This window comes from Polyodon spathula, chromosome 2 (genome assembly GCF_017654505.1).
Source record: "Polyodon spathula isolate WHYD16114869_AA chromosome 2, ASM1765450v1, whole genome shotgun sequence".
Classification (NCBI taxonomy): Eukaryota; Metazoa; Chordata; class Actinopteri; order Acipenseriformes; family Polyodontidae; genus Polyodon; species Polyodon spathula.
Genome location: NC_054535.1, coordinates 50653277 through 50671250, shown reverse-complemented (window position 1 = coordinate 50671250; position 17974 = coordinate 50653277). Strand labels below are relative to the sequence as shown.

Sequence of the window (17974 nt, the reverse complement as noted above, 5' to 3'; positions counted from 1 at the left end):
GACCTGCCCTGCTTTAATAAGACCTGCAACCTGACCCAAACCCACAAGTGTTTGTCCTTTACCTATTGCCTGCGTCAACTGACTCACTCACGCTCTCACATTCACACACAGATATCTCTACCATTCTCTACAGATTAAGTTTACACAATAGGCTATACAGTGTGGTAGCTTTCTCTAGTGGTCTGGATATATTTTAACATTGTAACATATTAACTATCTCTACTTACTTTTCTATAAAATATCTGTCTCTTCCTTTCATGCCACCAGTTGAAAGGGAGCTACACCTGTGTGCACAGATGTACTAGTTTTGTGGCTGTCATTCACAAAAACATAATGACAGGTTTTACAAACAGCGAATCCAGTCACATGTTCATTATTTTCATTTGCAGTGATTCCAAAAGAATTCCACACTTTTTATTTACTTCTCAAACTATTATCCACTATATATAAACCCTGCGCTATCTGTTTCACCTCGTTCACAAACATTTAATACCACTAAGCAGAAGCGATGAAAGGATCTTGCGACGTATCAAACAAGCGAGAACACTGCTTTGTCTCCTCCCTAATCGCCTCCTGCTTTAGTACAGGAAATACTGGTACACTTACCTTTTAATATGTAATTGGGAAAGGGTTACAGACGAGTACGCTGAAAGGATAGAAAACATTTTTGGTGATTCAAATTCAGACCCAAAAATTAACATTTTTTTTTTTTTACCCGCACCTGAACCGCAAACCGACCCGATGCAGGACTCTACTGCAAAGACACTGTCCAGCTCAGATTTAAGATTAAAGTACATGGGTCATTCTGGCTTCAGTGGACAAAATCTTGCAGAGGCATTTCCTACATGGTTGATAATAAATAAAACATACGTGCACAAGAAATGTGTAACCCGTGCCAACTTGTCTGCAAAAATGCCCGTTTTTGATGAAAATCTTCGTCAATGTGGGGCATGTAACGGCATCCTTTAAGCTTGTTTCAAGGATTTTCCATCCTGTATTGATTAATACATTTTTAAAAAATGGACACTACCATTGCACAAATAGCCGATACTAAAACCTGATCAAGCATAGACTAATAATAATAATAATACTAGTAACTTTAATTTCATGTAGTACCCTTCACACCAAGGTGTCTCAGGGTACTGCACAATATGAAAAACCAAAATCAGGAACATAGTAATAACAATAATAATAAAATAAAATGAACAATAAACAGTCAATTAAAAATACATTCAAAACATTACATTAAAAATCAGTTCCTAAGATCATAAAACAATAATTACAAAAACATTAAAAGTTTTAAGAAGCCCCCCACAGGATCACTGTAAAAAATCTGTCGAGAACAAATGTGTCTAACAGTGGATTTAAAATTCCAACACTGATGTGGAGTCTCGACTGCAGCTGGGCAGAGAGTCCCAGAGAGAAGGGGCAAAACGGCTAAAACTACGCCCACCAAGACTAACACATCTTGGAACCAAAGGCTTTAGAAGTCCAGAGTTTGACAATTTAAGCTGTTTTCCAGGGATGTAAGGACTGTGAAGGTCCATAATGTAACTAGGACCCTGACCATGCAAAGGCTTGGATATCAGCAACAGAATCTTGAAGGCAAAATGAGAATAACAGGAAGCCAATGCAAACGTGTAAAGACCCGGGCGATATGTTCTGTCCGCCTAGCACCTGTCAAAACCCTTGTTCCTTGTGAATGAAACTTTTGACTTATTTTTTTAATTTTCTAATGTTTTCATTATACATAATAAAACTTATTAACTGTTCAGGTGTCTCTGTTACTTTCAGGGATTGCTGCGACCGACAGCGGTCTCTTTGACATCCTTAAAGGAGGCACAGAGAGGCTTCTGACCAACATCAAGGATACCTCCTCCAAAGTCATTCAGTCAGTGGCCAAGTAAGTCTGGGAATATAAATAATAACACATAATATAATAAAGCATGCTGCAACACAAGGGGCGTTTATTATTGAAAAAAACGCTTGCACAATTGTGGTCTTCATTTAAAAAAAAAAAAACAACAAAAAAAACAACTTTTTTTTGTTAAACATTTTAAATTTGATTTTTTTTCCCCCATATACTGCATATGAAAAATGCATTTGCTATGAAGTGCAGTCTCCTGTTTTTAGCATAATTCTTCATATTCATTAAGTGCAGAACTGCAGAGATTTGAAAATAATACAGAACATTTTTATTATATTGGCATTAATTGCTCTTCTTTTCCTTGTATAATCTAATTCTTATTAAAAAGGTTTGGTGGATATCTACAGTGGCATTGAAAAATGATTCAGACTGTTTACTGTTTAATGTTTCAGTATCCAGGGTTTTAGGTATAAGAATTAGTTTCAGTTGTGTAAAAAACTATTGAAGAATAATAATGAAGTAAAGAGTAAAATACAATTTACGCATGGCAACTCTTAATCAATATTAAGAAGTACAAGGACACATTTTGCTAATTCTCAGTGAAATCATCTGTCAAGTTATTAGTTTCATGAGTGTTCTAGTAATGGATAATAAAAAAAGGATAATACTACAGAAAGGAAAAAGGTAGTAAGCCCTAATTTGAAAAACTATAGTTGCTGCTTCATTTTAACCAATTACAATTTTTTGAAAAGTGAAATGTTTCTGTGTTATTGAGTTTATCCACCACATGTTTAATTTTCCAAAATTAAAAAATACATTGATGGTAACAGTAAGCAAAATTACTTAAATCTGAAATGAGGGATATCAAGTCTTTTCTAGGGCTTCCAGGACCCGTCAGTTCAGAAGGTCACAGCTTGGCAGTGAACAGCTGTTTTTTTTTTTTTATAAACAGTCTAACATTGTATATACTGTTTAAAAAAATTGCTATTAAAACTTAAAACAGTCTGAATCCTTTTGGCACTACTTTGTAGGTTGTAGGTTATGGTTTTAAAAAAAAAAAAAACTGATTTTACTACCAGAGTGGCTGCTCAGTGGTCTGCTCAGCACTAGTGGACAGTTTCATTTTTCTTTAGTTTACAAATATATAAAGCAGCAAAAGGCTTTTGAATAGTGTTGAATGTGTTGACTGTATTGTTACAGGCCCTTTCAAAGAAACTTCCTCAAAATCTGTGCTGTGCTGGCTAGTGCTGTAGAACCAAAACACATATTGCTGCACATCTAGCAAACCGCTTGATTTTAGAAGAAAGCTACTATAGTAAAACAAACTATACAAGAAATGACTGGAAGTCATGAATTTGTTATTATTAAAAAAAAAAAAAAAAAAGAGAAGAAGAAACAGTAGCCTTGTACTTGAATCGAAACTTGTCTTGGATAGTTGTTGTTTTATTTAGTTATGACAAGTCTCTGTTGTGAGTTGTATCTTGAGTTTGTAGATATTTTGTAGTTTAAATCACACTTTAGAGGTTTATTTGATCTACCTAAAACCCACCAGGATGCACCACAGATCGATTTTATTACAGCATTTTACTGCAGATTTTACAGCACATCTGTGGTTATGCAACAAGAACTCCTAAAAACTAGGTGGTTCATAAAATCCAGGTGGATTCCCTCAGGCTGTAAAATACTGTAATAAAATCCAGGGCTGGCTTAGCCTAGCAGGGTGTAGTAAGAATTGCTAAAAATTAACACCTACCTTTCTAAGTGCTGCTGTATCTGGTAATGTTATGGAGGCAGTCTGTCAGTTTTAGGCCCTGTCTACATTGCTTGAAAGTGCTAAATACAGTTAGTGTCCACATTACGCAGCATTTAATAATGTACGCGAGAACCGGACTTGAGACCACCTCGGGGTAGTCTCAAGTCTGGTTCTAAATTAGATTGCATCAGATAGTGCAGTTTGTCAGAAGTATGTGCTGCAATACCCAGAGAGATTGTGTGTGTATCCTCCAATATCTCAAAATGCTTTCTGATATGTTTTGGCGGGTGGACATTACAAATACAGTACTCAGAACAAGCACCTGAAAGAGTTGAGAACGACTGTCGATACTGTTGTACTGTATACAATTTCTGAGGCTTGTTGTAAAATGGGGGATCACGGAGCAATGTGAACAGATGCCGAAATAAAGGCACATTGATATCTGGAGCGATGAAATTGGTCAAGGACAATGCACACATTATGATAAAATGTACCTTGAGTTTTTAAGAAACAAAGCCATAACATTGCTAAGAAGCGTTATCTCATCTGTGTGCACGGGTTCCAGATTTGCTGGGTTGTAAACATATAATATAGTGCATGGTGGGATAATGTCATATTACATCCAAGCCCATTGCGCTGCTAGGACCTGTAACCAGACTTTTAATAGTGTTTGTAGGCATTAAGCTCGACTAAACATCAAATGGTACTTTAGTATGGATGCTTTGAGCTGGGTTAATGAACACGTTTTTGAGTACAGCTCTCGAGATCGATTATGTAGTGTGGACAGGGCCTTAATTTTCAAAGATTAATTATATCCACTATATGGGGGCTTCAATTAATGTTTTGTATCTTAAATGAATTGAAGTAGTGGAAATAAAGCTAATCTTTACTTTTCGAAAGGTGATGTTAAAAAGGCGATGCTGCGCTTCTGAATCATTTGTTGCTTTTCCTTATGCCGTTTTTGTGATTGTTTCCATGTTTTTTTGTTACCCCCCCTCCTTTCTCTCTTATGCCACCTCTTGTGGTTTCATACACACCTCTGATAGCAACCCCAGGTAAATATTCACTGCGCTGTTTGTGTGTCAGTGTGTCTTGTCAAAGTTAACAAGCTTGGGTATGTTAATAACCACAGCTGCTTGTTCTGTGTTTGTGTTTTAGATGTTTTAAACATTGTAAAATGTAGAACCAGAACAGGTATGCAACAGATACTAAAATGGCTTGCTGTGTGTGTTTATATAAGGGTCAGATGTGAAACCAGGCCAAATATTTAAGCTCAATATTAGTAGTTTACATAGTATATCAAAAGAAAATAGAAATAGCATATACAGAGGTTGGACCAAAAATAACCTCCTGTACTGTATTGTAAATGTCCTTCACTAAAATCTGTGATGCAAATTGAATTCCTGAAATGTATTCTGTACAAAAGCTGAATCCCCATGTCATTCTTTCTCACAATAGGCAAGATGTGTAGAGGATAAATTACATTGTTGCAGGCTCTTTATCCAATACTTTCTATCCCCAGCTTCTTTGAACTAACTAGAGGTGGTATTCATTAAGTAATGGTTACATATTCTTCCATCCTGGCAGTCCGTGGTGGCGTAGACAGAATCATATTACGGAAAAATTTGCCTGTTTTTAAAGAATGTCAACAATGAACATATTCTAAAGATTACTGAGGCATCACGGGTGAGGAACAACCTCTGTACACAAAGGTGTCCTGCATATTACAGGGATTTTCTTCTTTTTTTTTTTTTTTGTCCAACACCTTTTTATAAACCATTTTTAATCAGTTATGAAGGCTTGCCAGATAGTGACCTATTCTTGCCCTCTACCTGGGTTCATCTACAGTCTGTAGAGATACATTGCCAGGTGTCATAATATCCATTCCAGAGTGATCAGTACCAAGGGAAGAAAAAGTAGTTGCCCTTGTGCCGTGTGGAAGCTGGAGTGAATTATTTTATAGTAGTTGCCTAGCGTCATTAGTAGAATTTTAGCATCCTGCCCTACTTTTATAAGAGAAAATGCAACCAGACAGCGTAGCATGGTAAGTTTCTAGACTGTTTACTTAACAACCTTACATGCTGATTTTAATGTTTAACTGCATGTATCTTCAGAGCATGTTTAGAAAGCTGACAGAGTTGTTTTTTAAAACTGCAGTGCAGTGCTGTGAGATTCCAGCTAAGGCGAAGTTGCTTTATCTAACTGAAAGGCATGTAAAACATTAATCTTCTGTTTTAAGATGTACAGCTGGAGGGAAAATCTGGAGGGAAATCTGTTGTCAAAAGATTAGAATTTACACAAGAAATCAACATTTTAAAAAGTATTGTTTGTATTTATTTGTATAATAAAAAAGCTAGGCATTGGCGATTGAACTAACCTTATTTGTCCTTAACATTACACATAATTTAGAACCATCACCACTCAGAATGTGACAATTATCAAGGTTTTTCAATAAGTCAGTTTATACTAAAATCCATGAGACCTGCATTTTCCTAGCTGCATTATTTTAAGGGATATTTAAAACCCATGTAAGTACTGTTCATTTATTAGTTGTCTTAAGTAGAGGTCCCATAAAGTAGTTGCACATTTTAACATGGGTTAGGATGATGCTGCATAAAAAGTAACTCTCTAGGACATGTCGGTCTACTGCAGTACAATAAACCCATGCACATTATTAGACTGAAACGGGAAATTTGCCTTCATAACCTGCCCAAAAAACAGGTGTACCTAAAGTCCAATAAATACACACTATTAAAAGTGAAACACTGTTTAGATGTTCAGATTTGTTATAGTGGCAAATGTGAGAAATCAGTTGGCACAGGGACTGTTTAAGCAAGTTATGCACATTACATAACTTACATAACCTGCCATTTTCATCATTTTTAGATTTAAATGGGATCAGAGAACTCCATATCCCTGAAAACCAATGCAAAATAACTAATGTTAGGGATTATACTGCACTGGACTAATGGACTTCCACTGATTTTTGATCACATTCTGAGATGTTGCCTGTGTTTTTTTTGGGGGGGGGGTTGTGTATGTTTTTTTTTCTTGGAGTGACTCCACTACTTATTATAAATTAATATACATTGATTTGTAGTACAATTCACACAACTTAAAGGCACAAGAGAGTCTGGTCTGTCATTTAAGGCCAAGGACTGAGATCCTAGATTTCTTTTAATAGGATTGTCAGCTTGGTTACTCCTTGGCTTCTGTGCAACTGACTCGTAACACCAGCTGTCTGTAGACGTAATTCATGTAACATCACGATCAGTGCAGTAACAGTCATGCGAGGGGGAGTGAAGCAGAAACATGGGCCCTAGACAGAGGATGCATGTTAATAATATTTCAAGCCCAGCAGCATGAAAACAGCAACAATAATTGTTTTTGAGCAAGCAAATTCATTTACAGAGTTTTTTTTTTTTTTTTTTGATTATTACTACTATTCTCCTTTTAGTTGGAAATTAAACACAAATGCCTTGCAGTTAGGGCACGGAAAGTGAATAAATTCAGGTTTTGCCTTTTAATTGGCTTCAGAACCATAAATAAAAAGTCAAACTTCACAATGAAAAAAATTTACATAAAAAAAAAATAATGCAAATGAATACATGCTTAACTGATTTGTATTTTCAGCTATGCAAAGGGAGATTTGGACCTATCATATATCACTTCAAGAATAGCAGGTATGTTTTTGCTTTGTTTACATTTGATGATGCTTCTATGGTGTGTATTATTCACTCATGCCTCATTCCTGCTTTCTGTCACTAATCATTTGTCAATAAAATGAAATGGTAGAATTCATCAGTCTATTATAATGATGTTAACAGTAGAAGATCCTTTAACTATTAATCTGTAGTTAGGTTTTTGGTTATGCACAATTCTATGTAGGATCTTTTGAGTCTGGAATAATACACTTTCTATTATTATTCTAATAGTTGTTTGTGTAGTTTTCACCTCAAACAAAGATACCATTGTGACAATGTGGATTCCGTTAAAATACAGAGTCATTTGAATTCATTGTTGCATGTTGGTGGTGCATTTGCTGTTTCCTTTCCAGATTTAACACGTTTCATAGACAAATCTGTAAGTTAAGTATAGATGTGGGGGTGGGGGGAGACAACAAAAAAATGGTTTTAAATACATCTTCAGTATTATCACCAGTCTGCATTTTTAATACTTTTAATAGTATTAAAAACAAGCATATGTACATTTTTCAACACTCTGAAAGAAGCAAGAGCTTTGGAGTAAAACAGGAAGGAGCAGCAACTTTTACTTCATTAGTGTTACTGTGAAATAAGTGTATATTCCAAATTAATGTATAAAAAAATGCACACATATTACTATAGAAATCTATAATGTTGTTTCATTGTTACGATAAGTTATTGGAAATCAAGATGTGAACAAAACAGTAAGTGGTGGTGGTGAAATTGGGGTTTGAAATGCTGTTATAGTGTGAAGGTTACTGTATGCAATGTGGTATACTTTTGTCTGCCTTTGTAACTCTTCTTTAGTCAGCAACCCCTATCTTTAAAAAATTGACCTACTTGCACTGTCATACATTTGTTAAATGGTAGTTTAAAAAAGAAAGCACGCACAGAAAACAATGTGTTCTGATGCTTCTGTTTGGTCCTGTTGTAGTGATGCCATTTCCAGCAGAGGGGGTGGAATCTGCAATTAAAAACAACATTGAGGATGTGAGGCTGTTCCTGGACTCGCGCCATGCAGGCCATTATGCTGTTTACAACCTGTCTCAACGAACGTACAGGCCTTCAAGGTTTCACAACAGGGTAGGTTAACAAATGCATATTGGCTGCTGCTCAATTACTGGGCAGAAAACTTGCACTGAGGGACACATTATACTTATACAAAGAAATTAAGACAAATAAAAAAAATGTTAGAGGCAGTGTTAGTAGAAGTCTCTGCTTGTTGTGAATCTATACACATCAAATTAAGCAATGAACGTAATGACTGCAGAAATTAGAGATTTAAGAAGTTTTAGAAACCGTTGGAAATAATGTTGTTGAAGCCGACACCCTGGGATCCTTCAAGAAGCTCCTTGATGAGTTTCTGGGATCAATAAACTACAAATGGCCAACTCCTCATTTAGTAAACTTTTTTTATGTTCTAATATATCTGGAGAATCGCTTGTGATCATGCAAATTGTATTAGTCTGTTTTTGCTTGTATTTTATTTAAAAAATATTGTTTTTTGTTTTAATTAACCAGAAATTAATTACTTCCATTTCTCTTTTCAAGGTTTCGGAATGTGGCTGGCAAGCAAGACGGGCACCCAACCTAAAAAACTTGTACAGCATTTGCAAGAACATGCACCTGTGGCTCAAGCAAGACCAGAAGAATATTTGTATTGTTCATTGCCTTGTGAGTAGTGTTTTTGTTCCCATTGTTGTTATGTTTTGTTTATAAGAGAGACTCTTCTCACCCATCAAGGCTTGTTCCTTCCAACTACACCATCCAACGTAATTGGGCAAAATCAAATTGTTTTTTGAATATTCATGTTTCAGATATTACTATATCACCATGTGTGCTATAGTGTTTGACCGTGACCTATGACTGCGTTTATTATTCTCTGCTGGGGATGAAATTCCCTGTGAAGGGGATGTAGTGGAGGTGTTCGTACATCTGTATGCCACAGGTGAACACCTTTTCCAATTGGCATGATACTTGGTACTAACTTTATTCAGCATAAGTTTATTATTATTATTTGTATATTTTGTTTTTTATTGGATTTTTATGTATTTATGTACAGTGCCTTGTGATACGTCAGTATGAAAGGAGCTATATAAATGAAATAAATAAATATTCTGGAAATATATGGTTGTCTGTCTGCCTGATCATCCATGCCTCTATACAGATGCATGTTACTGACCTACTTATTTTGTTTATAATCTCCTGCTGTGAGAAATCAAATTTTGATGATACTTGCTAAGGACATTCATTAGCACAAGTTATCGACAGTAGCATAACTGGCCATATCTGTATATCACACATACATTGCTAAATGTGCATAATGTGCAAGTTATGGTGATGTACTTTTTCATGTTGCTGATAGCTCTACTTGTGTTTACCGGCCATGGTATTAATTTTCTGCCGTGTTGTTTCCAGGATGGCAGGGCTGCCTCTGCAGTGGCTGTCTGTTCATTCCTCTGTTTCTGCCGCCTCTTCACCACTGCAGAGGCTGCAGTCTACATGTTCAGCATGAAGCGCTGTCCCCCAGGCATCTGGCCTTCTCACAAAAGGTAAACCAGCAATACTTTTACAATATAATAAAATAACATTGAAAGAACAGTGTATCTTTAAAAATAAAAAGTGTGACCAGAGCAAAAGAATAAAGAACAGCATGGATTTGGACTAACGACCTACAATAAAAATAAAATAATAATAAATAAATAAAACATTGCCTATCCAATTTAAAAGGAGTGCTAAGCAAGGTTTTAAAGTCCTTACCTCTTTTTCTCACTGGCTAGATTATCACAGACATTTTTTTTTTCCATTTTATGCTTCAATTTGGAATATGAACATATATAAAAAAAAAAAAAAAAAAAAAAGATTGAAACTACCTAATCACTTTATCTGATGTAGTTCACATTCAGTCCAATGATCTTGCTAAAGTCAGACTGTGTGACCTACAACAAATGTACCAGGTTTAACCATACATTTGTATTTGAAATACTTGCATATTCTTAACTTGTAAAGAAAAACAGCAGGACTGCAAGCCAGTGGGCTCTGGGTTTGTATACTAGTAAAGCTGCAAGTCTCTTGTGTGCCATTTGTGCTTCTGCACATCAGTCATTTACCTAATAGACAAATGAGAACAACATTGGAGCCTCTGAGCTGGACAGATACTATAGGAAATTAAGGCAACAGCTAAGTTTAAAGCCACTTTAACTTTATTTTTTAAGTTCCCTAAAACAGGTTAAATGGTTTTAGAAACAAAGTTTAATTCCGGTCCTGAACTCTTTCTCTGCAGGTATATAGAATACATGTGTGACATGATGGCAGACGAGCCCATCATCCCTCACAGCAAATCCATACTAATCCAATCCATCGTCCTGACACCAGTGCCCCTGTTTAACAAACAGCGCAGTGGCTGCAGGCCTTTTTGTGAGGTGTATGTCGGAGATGACCGAGTGGCAACCACCTGCCAAGAATATGACAAAATGAGGTGTGTGTGAAAGCGTCTCTGCCAGAACTCTGTCGTACAGCTATGCTCCTTATTTCAGATGTGTCCTTAACTTTTTAGACACATTCTGACTATGAAACCACTGCAACTTTCATTTTTTCAGGGATTTTAAATTGGAAGATGGGAAGGCTGAGATTCCCCTGGGGATCACTGTTCAAGGAGATGTCCTTATTGTCATTTATCATGCCAGGTCAACCTTGGGAGGGAGACTACAAGCTAAGGTATGATCAGCAATTTGTATATTTTCTCCAACGCTACAAACTCTATGCTTCTAGGTTGCCTGAAGGGAGTATCAGAAATGTGATTTAAGAAATGTCCTTATTGGCACACTTGGTAATTGTCAAACCCTGATCACCATTGCATAATCTGCATTAACATGTGAGTCCTCAATTTATTTATTTTCTTTATTGATTTGCAAATGAGGTTAACCTCTTCAACTCCAGGTGCAAAAATGAATGTGCACTCTAGGTGCCAGATTTTGGAATTATTTTAATTGGTATTTTTCACCCCTGAAATTGGTATAAAATAATAATATTTGGAATAAAGTCAATACAACCCTTTAGGCACCTGTGTGCTAGATTAGTCATATTCAATAAAGCAAAACAGACACCACAGTTGTATCTTTTTTTTTTTTTCATTTGATTTTACTGTATACACAGTAAAATAAAGGTTTTATATACATAATGGAAATATTCACTTTTTTATGTAAAGTATGTACAAAATTACGCACACTATATATAAAACGAATACAAAAAATATGTATTTTTTTGTAAAATAAAATGAAATACTATGTACTTTATATTGTTAGTTGTTTCTTAAAAACCGGTAATTAATGGTGGAAAAGTATTGTTCAAGGCATTGTTCAAACAGGGGCGTTGACTCTGCAGAATCTAGTACAATAAAATACATTAAAACAATATTGTAAGTGTTTGAAATGGTTTCAATAACATATGCTTTTGACTTGATTTACATTTTGTTGTAAAAACCATTTGTGGCTTATCTCATCACTGCAGCAGGCAGCTCTATTTTGTAACTGACCGAAACCCGAGATTCAGCTCTGGAAACTGTGCTTTGTACGACTATTAATTTGCATAACAAATTAATCAGTCAATTGAGATTCAGCCCACTACACATAATATATCAAACCTTAGATTCTTCTCAAATCTTTTAAGTTAATCATCTTTTAAGTTAATAAAAATAGTTATTTTAACTTTCAGATGTATTTCTTCTACATATCTGATAAGGGCTACTAATTTAAAACAAGGATTTTGCTATCTTAATTTAAGAACAATTTTAATTAAAATAATAAAATAAATAATAGTATTTCTTTGAATATCATTTTTTTCTTAAGTTTCATCTGAAGAAAGAATTTTTTTAAAAAATTAAGTATTCTTAAAAGAGTTAAGAAGAACTACTATTCACAATGCTTTTCATAAGTACAAGCTTAAGAAAATGTTTAGATTTTTCTTAATGTCTCAAGAATACAGCTCCAGCTTTCTATTAAGACCATTGTACTCAGTCTTATTGGTGGTCATAATTATGAGATTATACTGCATATCATTTCAGCTTACTTCATCATTGGTAATATAACATATCTGGTTTCTTTTCTTTGTCAGATGGCTTCAATGAAGATGTTCCAGATCCAGTTCCACACAGGCTTTGTGCCCAGAAATGCCACTACAGTCAAATTTGCAAAGTAGGTTTCTTTCCTTTTTTCCTGTCCAAAAGTTGAATGTGTGGTTTACTGTAATTTCTTATTCAGTGAATAGAAGTTGACGGTAAAGCTTGTTCATTAGGACACTTAGGAAAAATAAGTGACATGAGAGTTCCTGTTAGTCGTCTTTGTGATTAATTTTGGATGTGGAACCGAGGCATTTGTACAATACATTTTAAACTAACATCCTGCCACAGCTCATTTCATAGTTGCCCTTCATGCTTGGAATCATGCTGTTTTGCTAGTTCCCCCCTGAAACAGTGAGTTTGTTAGATTTTCCATTGCAAAGCTCACCATTTCAGAAGGGAAGATGTGTACCCAAGTTGTGGTTTTATACAGAAATTACTCTTTGCCCAGGCTCAGAGACTAGTAAACTTTTTTTTTTCTAAAAGTAGTGACTTTACTAAAAGTGCCTGTGGAAGGCTTCAGAATCACACACGGGAGAGTTCAGGGATTCAATTGCAAATGAAATGAAGTTTATTTACAATAAATTCAACAAAAAATTGTTGCAAAATAATTGGTTCTGTTTCTTTAAATTTTACAAAACTATGTACAAAGCTATTCATAAGCCGAGAAGCCAACACGTGTAGAGAAGTGTATGGATAAACAGTCTTGCTGTTTGAATTCAGCAAGTATCCTTGCAGCAGCTGAGGCATTGCTCTTGCTCTTCTGAAGCATTCATTGCCTTGTTACTCTGCAGGAGAATTGATCAGGGCATGGTAAACGTGTTGGTGTCGCTTATCCGGTCCCAGGAACACAGTCCCTGCTGGTGGAGAGGCTGCCTCTTTTGTACACCTTGGATCTGCCCCATACCCAATTACCTGGGCTGGAAACCAGGTGTAACTTGTTCCCCTCCACCAGCCTCCTAGCAGGCAGACTCCTACAGAACGTTAACCCCGTAGTTGCCAAAGCCCGCTGGATGGACAAGTTTCTCCTGTTCCCCCTGCTGGTGGAAGGTGAACTTTTCAGTACAGGGATTCCATCTACCCTGTCAGTGCCAAATATCCATAACTGCAGAAGCAGTCAAATGTAATTTGTATAGCGCCTTTCATGACAAGACATCCCAAAGCGCTTGACATTACAAATATACTATACAATAATATAATATAATATAATATACAATAAAATACCAAAAAACATCAAAAAATATATATATTAACAAACTTTGATTTAAATGCATTTATTGAGTCAGCATTGCTGATTCCAGTTGGAAGATTGCTCCTTAATACAGGTGCATAATGACTAAAGGCTCTTCCACCACAAGAGCTGCGTTTTATCATTGTAGTCACCAGAAGCCCAGCATCAGCAGATCTCAACAGGCGTCCAGGGACGTAAGGTAAAAGCATATCTTAATGTAGAGACAGCCTTAAATGCCATTAATAAAATGTTAAAAATAACTCTGTACTTCACAGGAAGCCAATGCAAGCGGGAAAGAACAGGTGTAATATGTTCAAATCTTTTTGTACCTGTCAGAATTCGTGCAGCTGAATTCTGAACCTGCTGTAAGCGATTGATTGGTTTACAAGGTAAACCAGCCAATAGGGCATTACAATTTGCTAGACGGGATGAAACAAACGCATTAATTCAAATTTCTATGTCAGAGTCTGCAAGATTTGAGGTAAATTCCGCAAATGATCATAAAGCAGACTTCACTGCAGTTGAAATGTGATGCTGAAAACTAGAATCAAATAAGACTCCATGACTTTTCACACCCTGCGAAGAGCTGATGGGGGGGCTGCCAAAAGTCATTGGTTGTGGGATTTTATTTAATTTTGTTTTTGAGCCAATTAAAATAAATGCAGTTGTATTTGCATTTAACTAAAAAAAATGTTGATATCCAAACCCCTATTTTGTCAAGGCATGTTGATAGTCTGGAGTTTACGTTTACATCTTCAGACCTCATTTTAAAATAAATCTAGGTGTCGTCGGCATTAAAGTGGAAATTAATCCATGTTGACTGATCACATTACCCAGCAGTAGCATATACAAATTGCAAAGTAAAGGACCAAGAGCAGAGCCCTGTGGAACCCCAGAAACAGCAAGAGAATTAGCCGATTTTGATCCTCCAAAGGACACAAATTGATGTCAGGAGGTTAAGTAGGACCGCAACCAGGATAGTACTGTGCCAGTAATGCTAATAGTTTTCTCAAGGCGATCAAGAAGAAGTGTATGATCAATGGTGTCAAATGCACCAGATATATCCAAAAGGACCCTATAACAGAAAAATACAGAAAGAGTAAGAATAAATATCTGTGGGGGGGGGGGGGGGGGGGGGGGGGGGGGGGGTGATAAATAAGTACAACATGTGGTATTAAGCATTTCAGCAGGTTTAAGGTATTCCTTGCTTGTCTTTTTTTTCACTGTGAATGACATGCACATTTTGGGGGCACTATAAGCATGTATTGTATTATCTTGTGAATACCAAAGTGCCACAGTTCTGGAGGTTTGAATCCCAAAACCTTTTCTTGGGCTGTTTGTAAGGTCATAGCCATTATTTTCCCATATAACATTAACCAGTAGCAACATTATCTTATGGTTTATACACTTCTTGAAGTCACCACTTGATAGGTGTCCCAATATATAAGGTGTCCTTGCTCAGTTCTGTTTTCCCCTCTGCAGATACGACCTGGACGCCTGTGATATCCAGGAGAAATACCCAGACCTGTTCCAAGTCAACCTGGAAGTGGAGGTGGAGCCCAGAGACCAGCCCAGTACCAAGACTTCCCCCTGGGAGAGCTTTCCCACCAAGGGACTAAACCCCAAGATCCTCTTCTCCAGTCGAGAGGAGCAGCAAGAAATCCTGAACAAATTCGGTGAGCTCTAAATGCAAGATCTATGTGCCTGTACTGAATCACTGTATACAGTAGCAAGATAGTTTTACAGTTATATCCCAGTGGTGGGAGACTCTGCCTAGTAATCCTGTATTGCACTTTTGCAGGTAAACCTGAACTCCCCAGGCAGCCCGGCTCCACAGCTTTTTACAATGCAAGCACGCCACCCTCTGAGCAAACCCAGGACGGTTCGAATACAGAGACAGAGTCTCCACAAAGCACTGACACTAATGCAAATAATTTCTTCCAGACATTGGATTGGGATGGTGAGATTCTTTATGCCCTGAGGAAAATGTCATTTAAATGACCCTAATAGTGTAAGCTTTTTAGATGCTGGGTGCTTTTGAAATGAAGGGCCAGAATAAATTAATTCAAATTGTGTCTGTAGAAAACAGCACACCGCCCTGATCTCACGCAGCAGATTTGTCTTAAAACAGTTGTCAATATAATATGAAATAATATTAGCGAATGATTAGAGATCTGTTAACACAACACAAATGATCTAACTTCTAATACACCACATTTATTCTATTTCAATTGAAAACTATTCTTATTATAAGGTGTATGTAGCAGGTATAGTTCAAATGAAGGTAGTTTATTGAACTGAATAGAAAATGTGAAGCGAGTATGTGATGGAGCAAGGTCCTTCACATTGTAAAACCAGCAACTGGACTGGTTTGGACTTTTTTATTAACCATACTTTAATTAAATGCTGTAACATTTAAAACAAATATTAACTGCACCCACAACAAAAGAGAAAAAAAAATGTTACTTAACTGTTGTGTGTAATTCATTGTCCTGCAGCAGAAAGGTTTCTTGAAAGAAGGAAAATGGGTAAATGGGTTTTGACACTTTTGAGGTACTAACATGCTGGAAAGGTGCACATTTTCAGTGTGTTGTGTGGACCTAGTTGTTGGAAACCTTCAAACCTTTTTCTTTGTTACTGTGTATAATTATATATACTTATTACCTGAGTTGTCCTCCATTTTGTGGGAGGAAGTGAAAAAAACACCATCTTGGGTGAGGGGTCTTTCGATACTTACCTCTGTTCTGACTTCCTTTAGTCAGGGAAGCTCGATTAGATATAAGTAAAGGGGAAGTATTTTTTGAATTATTTATCTTGTGCTTAAAGTATTATGTATTTGATACACATGTATTTTTGTTTGTTTTATAATGAGTGTGTATTAGGATTTATTAAATATATTGGAAGTATTTATTTATTCTAAATGTTTGACAGTTTAATAGAAGCAACCACCCACTTGGTTTAGTCAGGGGGAGGGGTATACCTGTTCAGGTATAAATGCTGACATTTCTGGTCACTTGGGTTGAGAGAGGTTAAGGGATAGCTTGAAGCCTTGCTGAACCTAACTTTTGCTGTTTACTTTTTTTTTTTATTTGCGTCTGTTACTTTAGATGCCAATAGTTAGTTATTAGTAGTGTATATAGGTTTTTTTTTTTTTTTTGGTTTGGTTTCTTGTTTTGTTCTTGTTAATAAAAATGCGAGCTTGCACCAACTCCTTTTGTTCATGCTTGCTTTCATGCATAACATCACTTGCTGCTGGCCACGACTTCTACAGAGTACATCTGACAAATATGTTCTTATGGGGTTTCTTGTCTCACAGAGGAAAGAGAGACTGACAATGTTCCTGATGGGCAGTTTGCCCAAGAGAAACACCCAGGCTTGATGGAGGACCAGGATGACTTCAGCGACCCCTCTGATGACGAATTTGCCTCTGTTGACAAAAGGGACGCTGCTACATCTCAGGACAACACAGAGCCTGTCTTTGAGGCCGATTTCACCCAGCTTCCCCAGGAGCCCTCTCCGGAGGACAGTGTGGACCTGTTGGGGCTGAACTCAGATGACCAGCCCAAAGCAGACCCCAGTACTGCCCCCGCCGCAGGAGGAATGAAGACCTCCTCTAGCAATGCTGACCTTCTCAATGACCTCTTTGCTTCCGTCGGCAGTGCCACTCTGCAGGACAGTACAGAGGACCTGATTGGAGGAGGAGGAGGAATAGAAGATGATTTCTTCTTCAGTGCACCACCAGCCAGCACACGGGGACCTCCACCAGGAACCAATGTGCCACCAGCATCCTCAAGTGGTAAACACCATTTTTTTATTTTCAAGTATTTCTAGATAACAAAATAATTTCTTTTCATGCATTTCCATTCGCTGTATAGGTCTGAATGTATTTTTTTTGTTTATAATATATTGAGACCTATACAGTGAATTGAAATATGTTATTTCAGTTACAAAACTGCTGATTTGATACCTGTCTAGTAAAATACTGGTATATATTGGTTAAGCAAATGTAGTATTTATTACGTCCACAGGAGGATGAATGTTACAAGGTAACCGGTTAATTGTTACACCAGTGTACCTGATGATTATGAGAAATCTATTTAGGTCACAGGGGTGATGGCTGAAACAGAAAATCTAAACTCAAAGTTATGATTGTTTATACCCATACCAAGTTGCTCCAGTCTGTTTTCAAAATACTTTTACAGGAAGATCTTTTTCTTGTCTGTCTTGGCAATGTGACTCTGAAGTGACACTTTGTATCCTGATTTTTATTCTTACAAACGCTTACCAGTAGGTTTTATAAAAA

General features: G+C 36.6%; 1 protein-coding gene across 2 annotated transcripts in view; it reads left to right on the top strand.

Moving 5' to 3' along the window:
- Nucleotides 1-17974, top strand: part of LOC121297907 (cyclin-G-associated kinase-like) — a 72147-nt gene that overhangs the window by 42490 nt on the left and 11683 nt on the right. The window contains exons 11-22 of one of the 2 annotated variants that reach the window (XM_041224540.1): nucleotides 1795-1903; nucleotides 4667-4675; nucleotides 7254-7303; nucleotides 8259-8407; nucleotides 8876-8998; nucleotides 9743-9876; nucleotides 10608-10802; nucleotides 10924-11041; nucleotides 12437-12516; nucleotides 15154-15347; nucleotides 15473-15631; nucleotides 16988-17467. In XM_041224540.1, coding sequence (XP_041080474.1) covers nucleotides 1795-1903; nucleotides 4667-4675; nucleotides 7254-7303; nucleotides 8259-8407; nucleotides 8876-8998; nucleotides 9743-9876; nucleotides 10608-10802; nucleotides 10924-11041; nucleotides 12437-12516; nucleotides 15154-15347; nucleotides 15473-15631; nucleotides 16988-17467 — 1800 coding nt within the window. The remainder of the gene's footprint in view (nucleotides 1-1794; nucleotides 1904-4666; nucleotides 4676-7253; nucleotides 7304-8258; nucleotides 8408-8875; nucleotides 8999-9742; nucleotides 9877-10607; nucleotides 10803-10923; nucleotides 11042-12436; nucleotides 12517-15153; nucleotides 15348-15472; nucleotides 15632-16987; nucleotides 17468-17974) is intronic. The other variant, XM_041224549.1, reaches the window with a different exon arrangement.